The sequence below is a fragment of the Spermophilus citellus genome, assembly GCF_964194105.1.
Source record: "Spermophilus citellus genome assembly, chromosome: 1".
Classification (NCBI taxonomy): domain Eukaryota; kingdom Metazoa; phylum Chordata; class Mammalia; order Rodentia; family Sciuridae; genus Spermophilus; species Spermophilus citellus.
In genome coordinates this window covers 53,668,066-53,681,787 of record NC_138182.1, presented here as the reverse complement: position 1 = coordinate 53,681,787, position 13,722 = coordinate 53,668,066, and the positions used below count along the sequence as shown (strand labels likewise).

Genomic DNA, 13,722 nt, shown 5'->3' with positions numbered 1-13,722 from the left:
CCACCATGTGGGATTAGGCCCCAACATCCTTAATAAGATACTATAGTGCAAGAATTATAATCAAGAATCAATAAATCAGATGGATTCAAACTAAAAAGTTTCTTCTCAGCAAGAGAATCAGTCTGAAGTGAATGGGTAGCCTGCATCTTGGGAGCAAATTTTTACCCCTTACACACAGAGTACTAATCTCTAGGGTACATAAAAAACTAAAAGAACTAAACAACAACAACAAAAAACAAACAAACAAACAAATAACCTAATCAATAAATGGGCCAAGGACCTGAAGAGACACTTCTCAGTACAGGATATACAGTCAGTCAACAAATATATGAAAAAGTGTCATCATTTCTAGCAATTAGAGAAATGCAAATCAAAACTACTCCAAGATTTCATCTCACTCCAGTGAGAATGGCAGCTATTATGAAGACAAACAACAAAAAGTGTTGGCCAGGATATGGAGGAAAAGGTACACTCATGCTCCTGGTGGGACTGCAAATTGGTACAGCAGATATGGAAAGCAGTATGGAGATTCCTTGAAAAATTGGTAATGGAACCACCATTTGACCCAGCTATCCCTCTCCTGGGTCTGTACTCTGAGGACTCAGAAACAGCTTACTTCAGGGACACAGCCAAATCACTGTTTTTAGCAGCACAATTCACAATAGCTAAACTGTGGAACCAACCTAGCTGCCCTTAAGCAGATGAATGGATTAAAAAAATGTGGCCTGTATACACAATGGAATATTACTCAGAAATAAAAGAGAATAATATCATGACATTTGCAGGTAAATGTTATGGAGTTAGAGAAGATAATGCTAAGTGAAATTAGACAATCCCCCCAAAAAAATCCCAATTTTTTTTTTCTGATATAAGGAGGCTGCTTCATAGGGAGGGGGAGCATGGGAGGAATAAACGAACTCTAGATAGGGCAGAGTGTTGGGAGGTGAAGGGTGGGGACATGGGGTTAGAAATGATGGTGGAATATGATGGACATTATTATCCAGAATACATTTATGAAGATATGAATTGGTGTGGATATACTTTGTATAGAACCAGTGATATGAAAAATTTGTGCTCTATATGTGTAATATGAATTGTAATGCATTCTGTTGTTATATATAAATAAAAAAATTTTAAGAGAGAATATCTGTGTTTCAAATATTTTGTCATTTTACCCTTTGATTGTTCATATTAGATTTTTAATTTTTTTCTTTTGAGTTTTAAATATTTATTGACTTTTGAGATTTGTCATTTTTGTAAGGAAATCTTCTTGTTCCAAAACTAATGAAAATATGTTTTTCTGTATTATCTGCTATAGTTTTGCAGTTGAATCTTTTAATGTAGATATGTTTGATCAACTCATTTTGTTTTTATGTAAGTAGCAAGGTAGAATGGACTATTGTCACCACAAGATTTATTTATTTTTTTTTAAAGAGAGAGAGAGAGAGGGGAGAGAGAGAGAGAGAGAATTTTTAATATTTATTTTTTAGTTCTCGGCGGACACAACATCTTTGTTGGTATGTGGTGCTGAGGATCGAACCCAGGCCGCACGCATGCGAGGCAAGCAAGCGCGCTGCCGCTTGAGCCACATCCCCAGCCCATCACCACAAGATTTAATGAACATTTTCTTAAAGCCCTACTGATTAGGAATACTGTCTTTATCATGAATTGACTTTTCTTGTGTATTTGATATGAATTATCAAAAACATACCTGTTACCCGTTGTCCAAGTTTGACCAAAGAACCATCTTTTAACTCCACCCCCAACAGATATGTACACATGCATATAACTTCTTGTGGGACTAGTGTTGCTACCTAATGACATCTTATATGTTGAATTTTTTTTAATAAAATCAAATGAACTTTTTCAATATTATTTTTAATGACAAATTTATCCCTTTATTATATGGTTGCTTTTAAATGTTGAGCTCTAATGTCTTTATATTCTAAAAATGGTTTTTCCCTTATTTATTTGAGTAAGGTATTAAATGAGCAGAGAAGTGTTTCCCCTCCCAACCCAGGAATTTTTTCAGTTGTTTTTCATAAGTTTTTGAGAATGAAAGAACTTTATTTTAAAAATCCAGAAGGCAAATAAGATACTTATATGAGTTAAACTAAATAACTATGATAGCAAAATCATTTTATTACAACAGAATCTAAGTCATGAGAATCTTGGAAATTTATAGTATCTTATGACTTTGTACAATGTATTTATATTACCAATTTTGCTGGGTTTTATATGGTTAAATTTGAATCATAGTTTGTTTGTAACATCCAAGTATAGTTTACTTTTTTTGTTAAGGCTGAAAAGTCACATAAGAATAACCCTTTGTTTTATAATGGCATCTTTGAAATCTTATTTACTATAAAAGTTGAAATTATTTCAATTTAAATCTGGGATTCAGTGTGATAAATCATGTAGTAATTGTGATTTATACATTCTAATTCATCTGTAAAATATTCTTCAGTTAAATTTTGATAATAGAGCTTTGTGTGTTAATTAGAAAAACTAGAAGTAAGGCTTCAGCTCTGTTCATAGTTGTGATTGCCACAGACCCAAGCATGCTCATGGTAGGAGTTGGGGTGGCCACCCATGGTGGCAGTCACAGCTGCTGTATCCCAGTCCACACTTATGATGAGAAGAAGAACAGAATAGTCATCAATATATATATCACTTTTATTTCAGAAACCTACCAAATGCTTACTTAAACTTTATGGAGAGTTTTATGTCACATGGCCACCCAAGCACAGTTTTAGCTTTTGCAACCTTTGTAGTTCAAGTTTACAATGAAGGAGGAGAGGGTAGGAAGTGGATATTACTTGGGCCAATCAGCAATGTGTTTCACAGTACTGAACAAGAATAGGCATCACAGTAAAAGTAATAATAGCTAATACTTATTAGGTCTTACATGTATGTGGGAGGCAGTAAGTACTTTACACATTAACTCAATCCTCACAACAGCTTTTTAAGGCAAACATTATCATTGTCCCCTTCTGACAGATCTCAGGAAGCACAAAAAGACAAATGTGGTCTTTAAGGGTCGCACAGTTGTTAAGAGTCATAACCAGTATTTGATCCCAGCAGTTTCATTTTCTTTGTTCTTAACTGCTGTATTTTGGGGAACAGGAGGCCTTCTTTGTAAAATATGCTAATTTTTTGCTTCAAACTTTATAAGAAGAAATACTATTTTAAATAATGGAAGAGTAGAGGAGAAAAAATGGAAATATTAAACTGCTGGGTTTTTTTCCATAAAATTCCATTCCTTATGGGTAAGCCAGTTATTTATTATAGTACAAAAGAGAACTGTTCTGATTATCATTGTATCAGTTAAATCCCAATGAAAATTGGCTTTCTAACTCCCTTGACTGAAATTTCAGTTCACATCTGAATTAAGAGAAGTTCAAAGACTTTGTTTTAAGTTATTCCTGTCTTTTTGCTGTCTGGGTTAAGTAGTACTTTGAGCTTGTGCTAGGTGGCTAAAGACTGAACTAGGTTACCAAGAAAAGTCACATAATCTGTTTCTGAAATGCTTTGCAATCAGCAGCATAGAGCAATAATTTATGTAACTATGTTAGGGCAATAGTTTCTTTTTTGGAAGGGTTGGGTTAAACTATGAGCCTATGAATTTTGTGTATTAGCTAATTCTTGGATGAAACTAAGCTTCACCTTCCTATTCCCACTCCAAATTCCAGGTTATAAGTTTGCTATTACTATGATATAAGACCTTGTAGGTCAGGAGACAATAAGAAGCAAGAGGAGAAACTGTGAAAATGTATGCAAGTCAAGGATAGAAAGTAGTCACAGTCTGAGAACTGCCATGAAATGCTTCACAAACTCCCCTTTATATGGGAGTTTACTTGCCCCCACCTCTCTTTGCTGTACTCTCCTTAACAAAGCCCATGCTGTACCATAATATCAATTACCCCCAGAAGGAAAACTGTTAACTAAGTTCTTACCAGTGCCAGACACTCCGCTGAGTATTATAAATGTTATATCTCCTTTAATCCTTCCAATAACTTGGTGAATTTTAGGTGCTGTACTTCCCATTTCAAAGTTGGGATTGAGAAGCTTAAGTAGTTTACCCACATCTGGTATTCAAATCAAGTTGTTTAAATTAAAAATGTGTTTTCTGTACCACTTCACTATGCTTGTACTTTTCCCCATAGTTTCAACTGTAACCTATATGCTTCTAAATTAAATCTATTCATAGTACCATTTTCTCTCCCCCATATTTTAGATCTATGAATCCATTAGCCTTTCAGAGAGTGTGCAATTGGATGTCTCATGACATCTCCACTTAACCCATCCAAAAGTGAACTAAAGCTCAGTCCCTTCTACCACCCTATTTCTGTTCATATCAGATGTTTTATGTTTCTCCAAAATCTCAATCTTGCACAGCTGATCTAACAGATCTAATAGGGCCTTCTGTCTTCCAGCAGTTCTGGCACTCTTCTAAGCTATTATTTAGGACTTGGATATCCAGGAAGCTTTCTGGAGCTGTTAGCCTTCTTTCTAGGCTCCAAGTTATTCACCGTTATTCTCTACTACATGCCAGACACCTTTGACACAGTATTCATCATGTTGTGCTATATTGTTTTTTACCTATCTTCCTCCCTTTCCCAGAGGGAAGCACCTTAAGTCATCAATCTCTCACTTCTTCTTTCTCTTCCTCAGTCTTCTCATTTTGCTTTTGAAGAATTTTAAAATCAACTTTCTATTTAGTAGTATAATATCTTCAAATTCTCAGACTAAATATGATAGACTCATAACATAGTAAAATACCTTGTTCCTTGCTCCTCTTAAACTTTCCTACTTCTGAAGGTGTTATAGATAGCTTTTTATGGCTCTGACCAAAATATCTGACAAGAACAGCTTAGAGGAGTAAAAGCTTATTTTGGATCACAGTTTCAGTAGTTTTGACCGTGATCAGTCAACTCCATAGCTCTGGGCCCATGGTGAGGGAAAACATCATGGTGGGGGAAAACATCATGGTGGAAGGGTGTTGAGGAAGAACTGGGTCAGGACATAAGAACCAAAGAGCAGAGAAAGAGCATTCTGCTCACCATGGACAAAAAAATATATGTTAAAGGCATGCCCCCAGTGACCTACTTCCTCCAGCTATATCCTGCCTGCCTATAGTTAGTACTTAGTTAATCCATGTCAGTGGATTAATTTAACAATTAGGTTAATTAATTCAACAATTAGCTCTCATAATCCAAACATTTTATCTCTGAACATTTTTACATTATCTCACACATAAACTTTTGGGGGATACCTCTTATCTAAACCATAGCAGGAGTTAATCACTTTTAGTTTAGTTATTTATTCTGGTATTAACTCATTCCCTATTTCTAGAGAATCTGTTATTAATTTTTCATTTTAGACATTAATGAGTTCCTGATGAGTGTTTGAGGACTTAGTTCCCTTATGCTGTATCCCCATTTATGCCCCTTGGGTATTCTTCCTTCTTTACCCATTAGCTTCCATTGCAATTACATGACAATTGAGTGTTTCTAATATTGTCACTGTGTAATTATTCTTCTTTCCTATCTTATATTTTTGCTGCTGTAACAAAAATATTTATAGTTGAAATTTCTTAACAACAAAAATTTATTGGCTTATGGATATTGAGGATGGGCTGTCCAAGTGCAGGGCATCAGTAAATTCCATGGCTGATAAGGTCTCACACTTTGCTGTATCCTACATGGTGGAAGGGATGAAGGCTATCAGACATCTTTTTTACAAGGGGCACTAAGTCCCATTCATGAGCAATCTGCCCTGATGAACTAATCATATTATAGAAGCTCCTCATCTTAATAATATGACAACTATGTATTAAGTTCCTATTAATTTGAGGGGTACACCAATCTAGCATTTCCTGTTAGACACATTAATCATTTTAGGCTAATGGAAACTTTTTTTGCATAGGATTGATGTCTCCCCCTCCCCTCTTTATATGTATATGTGTGTGTACATATATATGTGTGTGTGTGTGTGTGTGTGTATACACACACACACATAAATATTTTAGTTGAAGTTAGACACAATCCCTTTATTTTATTAATTTATTTTTATGTGATGCTGAGGATCAAACCCAGCACCTTGCACATGCTAGGCAAGCGCTCTACTGCTGAGCCACAACCCCAACCCATCGTGTATCTCTCTTACTATTTTTCCCAATGCAAGTGGTCCAGCATTAGCTCTGCTATAGTTCCTGGGCCAGGGTTCTCTCTTACAAGGTTTATCCTCCCATATGATCTCAACAGGCTTCTCGGGGCCTGGATCCTGGGAATCCTCTTGCCAGTTTGTTCATTAGTCCCTTCCCCATTCATTCCTGGATCCTGTAGTTTCCTCTTTCTTACTTTTCTCTCTCATTTTACAGAACCATGTTCTGTTCTCTCTGTAAGAAAGCATGTGTAGACACTTGTATGTCTAGAAAAGGTCTGTTTTTCTATTCTCACCTTATTGGAAACATAACTCTTTCTTCATTGGGAATAATTTCTTTTCAGAATTTAGAAACCTTTTTTTTTTTTTTTTTTGGTCTATTGAAATTTCACATCCAATTCCATTCTGATTTCTTTACTTTGATTGACTTTTTTTCCCCCTGTTTTAAGGATGTTCTTTGTATCTTTATTTATGGGCCATTTCAATATGATTTCTTTACATATAGGTGGTTCCCAAGATGCCCTGTCTTCTGATTCAGCCATATGCACTTCCAGCATACCACAGGCACTTGGGAGGGAAGAATAAAGACTTGCTTTGATATTTCTCAGGGCTTTCTTGGACTCTAGCTCATAGTGTTGAATGAGTATGTTTTGAAATATGGAAATGAGAAACAAAATGTTGCCACTTTTTTATCTGAATTGGAGTCCAGAATTTCCAGCTGACCTATGAAGTTATCTGGAGGTTCCTGCTAGCAGCTTCCACTAACATGTCCAAAAGGAAACTCATTATCTTCTCCAACTCTGTTCTTTCATCAAAATCGATGTGATTTAAATTGTCATGTTTTCTCTTTCTTCAGCTATAGGCCCCAAAGACCTCCTATGTGTCTTTAGCCACTGTACTCTCTTCCTGTCTTCACCTCCTATTGATTCTACTTTAGAAATATCTCAATCTTAACTCCCCCATGCCATTTCCTTGACACTACAATTTTTAAAATGGCATTTACAAGTTAAATAAGGTGATATGTTATTTAGGTATAGTAAGGCTTTGACTATTGCAGTTAGCCCATTTATTTAAAAGAGTTTTCACAGCAGGAGAGATGCTATAAATATTCTGAATATAAATTGCCTTTTTAAAGAAATTGAGGTCTAATTTGTGATTTAAAAAATGGCTAATTTTTATTTCCCTGGTTTGTTGAGAATAATATAAATATGAGACATTTAAACAATTTATTGTATCTCTTCTTTTGTTTTTTGTACATTTCTTTCACTTTGTTCCTGAGATTACTTCCACCAAGAATATTCTTCCCTATCCAGTCCTTGCCATGGCTAACTCCCACTAATTCTCCAAGTAGTCTCTCACTAGGAAGGCTTAAATCTCTGGTGACTCTTATACCTCTCTCCATATCCCCCTTTTATGCTGCTGAGTGCAGAAGAGATTTCTTTTGTTTACCCTTGGGGCCTAGATATCTTTAGTGCTATTAATGGCCTGGCACATGGTACCATGTGCCAAGTAAATATGTGTTGGATATGAAAAAGCACTTTCCTAGTATGTTCAAGGTCCTGGGTTCAATCACTAGCACCACAAAATATAAAAATAAAACATGTGTTGGATACATGTACTAAATGTATGTTTTTTATTGGAAAAACATTTTCCTTATATGTCCATATATTACAGTTAGCATTAGTTTATTTCAAGAGTGTATTTGTATATCAGAGTTTCTCTTAGCAGTAGTGTTTTACATGATTATGTCCTTAACATAAGAACATAAGAAAATGTACTATGTAAAACTTAAGTTGTGATGTACTATATCTGAAACAGTGCTTAAAACTTTTAAAAATTAGTTATTTCATAAACTTCCTATTTATTTTTATACTTTAGTGCTTTTATTTGCATTATCTCATGTGATCTCCTTATTAAACCCAATCAAGTAATGTCTCTTACTCATGTCGGAAATGATTGTGTCAATTTCACACAGTTGTTGGTTGAGAACCCAGGCTAGAGTGCAGGTTGCTATACTTAAGTATTTCTGTTATGTGTAAGGGAATAAAGACCAAGAAAAAAACATCAACTCCAGGAAAAAGAGCAGGAATAATGTCTGTTCCAGATAGAAAATGACTTTCTGTCTTTGGAGAAAATCATAGACAGCTGACTTTGAAAGTTGTGATGGTTGTAAGAAGAGTTAAGATTGGGGAAGTAATTAGAATCATTGCAGGGGTGTTGGTGAAAGAGTTGGAATTTTATACTCTGGGAACTGAGAGAGATTGGAAACTTGTGACTCAGGGAATTGACATCATTCTGCTTTAGGACTCATCAGTAATGTATGGGATGATTAGAATTTGGAATACAACATGAGATACAGTGTCTCATGCAGTATTCTTAGTGAAAATTACTTCTTTCTGTACAGCCTAGAACATAGTTGCAAAGGGAACAACAGATCATTTCAGAAGATACTTGGAAATTTCAGTCAAGTGAGATTTGGAAACTAAATACATGTATGATATGGGACAAAAGGAAAAAACGAAACATTGTTGTTTTAATACAGTCTTACCACTTCCCTGGCCCCCTGTTTATCCATAACCTTTAGTCTCCTGCATAGTTAGTCCTTTCAGCTAACCCCCTTAGTGCCTGGCTTATTAATTTTGTTGAACATGTATTTATTAAACACTTTCTATATAATACATTTTGCTAGATATTAAAGGTAAATGACACCTGTAATCCCTGCCCTCAATAAGTGCACAATCTAGTGGCAGAAAAAAATCAACTAATCAGTATAATATTGTAAAGGATTTATTGCTTATAGGTACTGCATGCTAATGAGACATTGAAGAACACCCTCTTCAGTCCACCGTGGGTTAGGAGAGCATTCTCAGTTCTCTGTCTTCAGAGACATATGAGCTAGCTTGATAAAGAAAGTGGGAAAGATATTCTGTGCACAGAGAAGCATGTTTAAAGGCATGAAGTGGCAAACATGGAAATTTGCAAATTGCTGAATGAGCCTAAGCAGGACAGCATCCAGCTCCTGAGAACAGGAAATACCCTGCCTAGCCAGAATATAACTACAAGTGGTGGTAGCTCAGCACTGGTAAATTTCCTTAGCATACCAGTAATGCCATTGAAAATTTATTTAAAATCTAGGAGCTAATCAGAGTCTTATATTTAGTTGTCCTTATCTCTTCAGTCTTCTTTAATGTGAAACTGTTTTCTAGCATTTTTTGTTTTCTTTTTCCTTCCTCCTTTCTCTCTTGGTCTTTTATTATGTTGTTATTATAGCACAGACCAGTTATGTCACAGAATATACTCACTTTAGGTTTATATGATTATTTTCCTACAATTAAATTTAAATTAGACATTTCTGTGCAAAGTGCTGAACAGGTTATGTCATTTCACAAGGCAATTGGTGTCAATGTATCCTATTCTTGATACTGTCAAATTTGGGTAAAATGATAACATGTCCTGTTTCCCCACAGCCTTACACACAATGGTTTTGCAACCAAGTATGATACCTGCCTAAATCATTTGTTACTATGTGCATTGGAAACGACTTATTTCCCTCATATCTTTGACATTTGCCATCTAATAGTTGACACCTTTATGTAAAATTATCTTTCCTTTCACCTGCAAAGATGATGATGATGATGATGATTTTAGCATCAATGTGGATACTTAATTTTTTCCCAGTGTGTAATAATTTATTGTCATCATTGCTTACTTGATGCTCAAATTGTATAAATTTGGCAGCTCTGTCCTTATAATATCCATTTTTATATTATTTGATTCTATTTTCTAGCACATCAGTATGTTCCTGACTCATTTTTGCTAAGTGTTCTGATTCATTATAGTGAGTTATCATATTTAGAAACCAAGCTCTCAGGACTAGTGTGCTCATTGAGGCAGTAGTGCCATTTTTTCTGAACACTTTTGGTCTCAAAAGCTAGGAAAAAATTTTTTTTAAAACCCTGTGCCTAAATTGATTCCTGTAAATTCAATCCAGTACTTCAGGATTCTTCCTTCCTCCTCCTATTCCAGATTTACATCTCCTTTCCCACAGTGAGGGTCACTGTTGACACTAGCATTAACAACTTTACCCATCTGCTCAATATTATAATGCACACACAAAAATTTCAGAATCATTATACAGCATTACCACTACCAACAACAAACTTACTAAAGTGACAGTTCATATTCTCTTTGTAGCTTTTTTCTTTTTTCTTTAAAGTATATGCTCTTAAGGACATTTAAAAATTAGTTGGGTTTATTTTTTTTTCTCCTTTATAGCTAATGCTATCAATTTGATAACTTGTTCATTTGCTTCCATTTGTTTTCAATTTGAAGATTTTTTTTTTAATCTCATGCTTGGATTTGTAAGCAAGCATGAGATTAAAACATTTAATTTAAAAATTTTTAGATGTGGGCTGAGGATGTGGCTCAAGCGGTAGCGCGCTCGCCTGGCATGTGCGGGGTTAGGGTTAGGGTTAGGGTTAGGGGAAAAAAGCATAATTAAGTTTGAGTGTAAATTTTCAAAGATAGCCAGGTAATTACTTATTAAACTGTCTGAAATATTTAATGTATTTTAATTAAAAGTAGCCATCAAATCACTTTAGAATTAAATTTATGTGTAAATTAACAACCTCCCAATACTCTATTTCTCGCCCACCTGTTTTGATAACACCTACAAGGTTTAGTACTCTTCTAAAAATACTAAATAGGACCAGATGGAAAACCGACTGATACATATTTATATTTATATATCTGTTTATAAACTGTAAATGAGTGTGTTATTTGTACTCTACTGTTTTCACTTGCTATTCTCTATTAAAGAGATTGTTTCAAAATGGAAACAAAAATGAAGTAATAAAAAGTGTGGAGAAAAATCATTTTTTCTATCAGATGTCATGTTATACCAGCCTTACAGTTTCATAGAGAATGCCTGCAAATAGCTTCTTTTGCAGGAACAAAAAAGTCTTTAATATTTCCTTTATTTTGGGTTGGTCCAGTACCTTCTTTGAGTCCTTTTCTCCTGCTTCCTTGGAATGATTTTTAGTATTGTGAATATTTTTAATGTTATTTGTAGACAGAATTGGTTCTGTACATACATCCTTTATTAATTATATAATGTCAATTTAACCTAATCATAATGGAATGCAGTTCTTTAAATTTTTGAGAGACTTTTTTAATTATAGAAGATAAACTTTTTATACATTCTGTAAAAGTTTTAGCGATTGTTCTGTGTCACATCTAGTCAAGGGACAATTATTCTCTGATATGGAAAAAAATCATTGGGATTGATTTTTCGTATTTATGAAATTTAGCATGGAAATGTAATTTTGAACAGTCAGTTTAGATGTGCAGAATCTGTTACAATAACCAAAACACTGTTCCAGACCTGATCAATTTTTAGAATAAAGGCTGTTGCCTTATAAAAAAAATAATACGTTTCTACAAGGAAAGTGTGATTTATGATAACTTAAGACATAGATATAACTAGAGCCACATTCCATTTAAAGTCATTGTGGCATTGGACTATAAAAGCAGTGCTCTGAAGTGAATCAGTAGAACTTGGTCCTTTTTAGTAGACAGAAACAGAAGCACTAATGAGGTATATTTCATTAAAAGATAGTTGATTTATGAGAGAGAGGCCTTTTTTATTTTGAAATTGCTGGCTTAGTCCTGGCATCTGGTCTTTTTTCTCCCTACCATCACCATCCCCAATTTCTCTGTGTGCTTTGACATTGCTATGGTAACCCTGAGGGCTGATGGAATTCCCTGCATCTCTTTTCACAGAGGGTGATGAGACAGGAGTGATGGATAGTCTGCTGGAGGCCCTGCAGTCGGGGGCTGCCTTCCGCGACAGAAGAAAAAGAACACCAAAGCCGAAAGGTGAGCACTATGCTTGTTTTCATGTTACTTTCTAGGCAACTATCACAGAGAAGAAGACTTTTTCTTTCTAATTCTTTTAAAATCATGTGTCAAGAATGCAGTGCTATGGGCAACAATTATTCAGAAGTTTCATAAGTTTGCTTAATCTCTTCCAAAGACAAATGTCAGAGAGATGTGCATTCCAGTTGGCTAATGTCAGTGGCACATTAACAAATCAATGCACTGAACCTAGAAAATCCTGATTAGTGTGACAAGTCTCATCCAAAGAACCATATGTACTTTGTCCCAGTGGAGTTTACAGAAGCATAATTAAATGGGAAGTAAAAGTCATAACATTACTGCTTCAAGTGTTTCAGTGTACTGAAGCATTGCTTTGCTTCCAGAAATACTTAACCTTGGAAGAAAGTATGTCTAAATACTAAATACTTTTATGTTTCTTGAGATGAACAGATCTCTACATTAAGTTTCTTTTATATATATTTTTTAACAGATATTCGGCAAAGTCTCAGTCCATTGTCTCAGAGGCCTGTTCTGAAAGTTTGTAACCATGGTAATAAACCATATTCATAAATTGCACTTTTTTCTTATCTACTTTTATCCTGTTGGTCTGTGATTTTAGTAGGCTGCTCTGACGTTTTCAAGTTTCAATATAACTAACAGTAAAAATGTAGATGTTCATATTTGATGAGATTGTGACTCATGTTTTCTATTTTTATATTTTGCCTTAAGGTTGTTTCTTAGGTTCTTCTTTTCAGGTCTCAAATGAATATTTTATTATTTGAAGTTGCCTTTATAATATTTCTGATCACTGTTGTCCAGTGCACACTTTTCAAAAACAATGTGTTCTCATAATGCTATTTTAAATTGTGGAAGTGCCAAACGTCAAGATACAATTTGAAGTGTTGAAAATGGCACCTGTTTTGCTAGTCTATCATATTTGCTATGTAGTCAGAAAATACTTTGACTTACATTTTGGCAAAATTATAGATACACATGAACCCTGCATTATATTATTGTGGAAAGATGTACTAAAATTGATACAAAGGTGAATTAATCTCATCTCTGCTATTTATCTAAAATTGATTCCCCTCAGAAATCTCCTACCAATCTCATATGCCCAACTACTTGGTACCCTGTTCCTCTGTTCAGAAGACTGTTTTGTGTTGCTTGACTGTTTTAACGTTGGTTCTGTTTCCCTCCTTGTTCTGGTTGTGGATTGGTGCTTGCTTTCTGAAGTCAAAGACTCATTCATCCCCGTTCTTCAAGTGATGTAGTTGTCAAAGGTCACCATATTTATAAGTAGAAATATACTTGACAGATTTTATCCAAGGGTTTTGGGGTGCAGATGAGTTAATTTCTAAAACTATTTACGTATGGCTGAAAGGGAAACTCATGCCATGTTTTCTAGGATAGCTTAAAATACTTAATGAGATAAGTAAAAACAGATGGGGATGCAATGACCTCTTAATACGCATATGGATTTTTACTGCCCAAGGCAAAGTACTTATAGTAGATGTAATGAGAAGAAAGGTAAAACTATGCCACAGTATTTTAAATAGCTGTTTATAACTTCTTTTAGTATGTCTTTGTGTTTGTTCTGCCCTTTCCTATTCTAAGAGAGTAGAAATAACTTAAGTAAGTTCATTATGGATAATTAAGTAATTTCTAACTTTGGACTTA

At 34.7% G+C, this 13,722-nt stretch overlaps 1 protein-coding gene and 1 long non-coding RNA gene across 5 annotated transcripts in view; both read left to right on the top strand.

The window, feature by feature from the left end:
• Nucleotides 1-13,722, top strand: part of LOC308654458 — a 1,408,498-nt gene that overhangs the window by 1,152,582 nt on the left and 242,194 nt on the right. The window lies entirely within an intron of this gene.
• DIAPH3 (diaphanous related formin 3) overlaps nucleotides 1-13,722 on the top strand; it is a gene marked incomplete at its 3' end in the record, with an annotated part of 478,285 nt that overhangs the window by 360,553 nt on the left and 104,010 nt on the right. For all 4 annotated transcript variants that reach the window (XM_081278663.1, XM_081278662.1, XM_081278661.1 and 1 more), the window contains 2 exons: nucleotides 11,947-12,042; nucleotides 12,533-12,592. In XM_081278663.1, coding sequence (XP_081134789.1) covers nucleotides 11,947-12,042; nucleotides 12,533-12,592 — 156 coding nt within the window. The remainder of the gene's footprint in view (nucleotides 1-11,946; nucleotides 12,043-12,532; nucleotides 12,593-13,722) is intronic.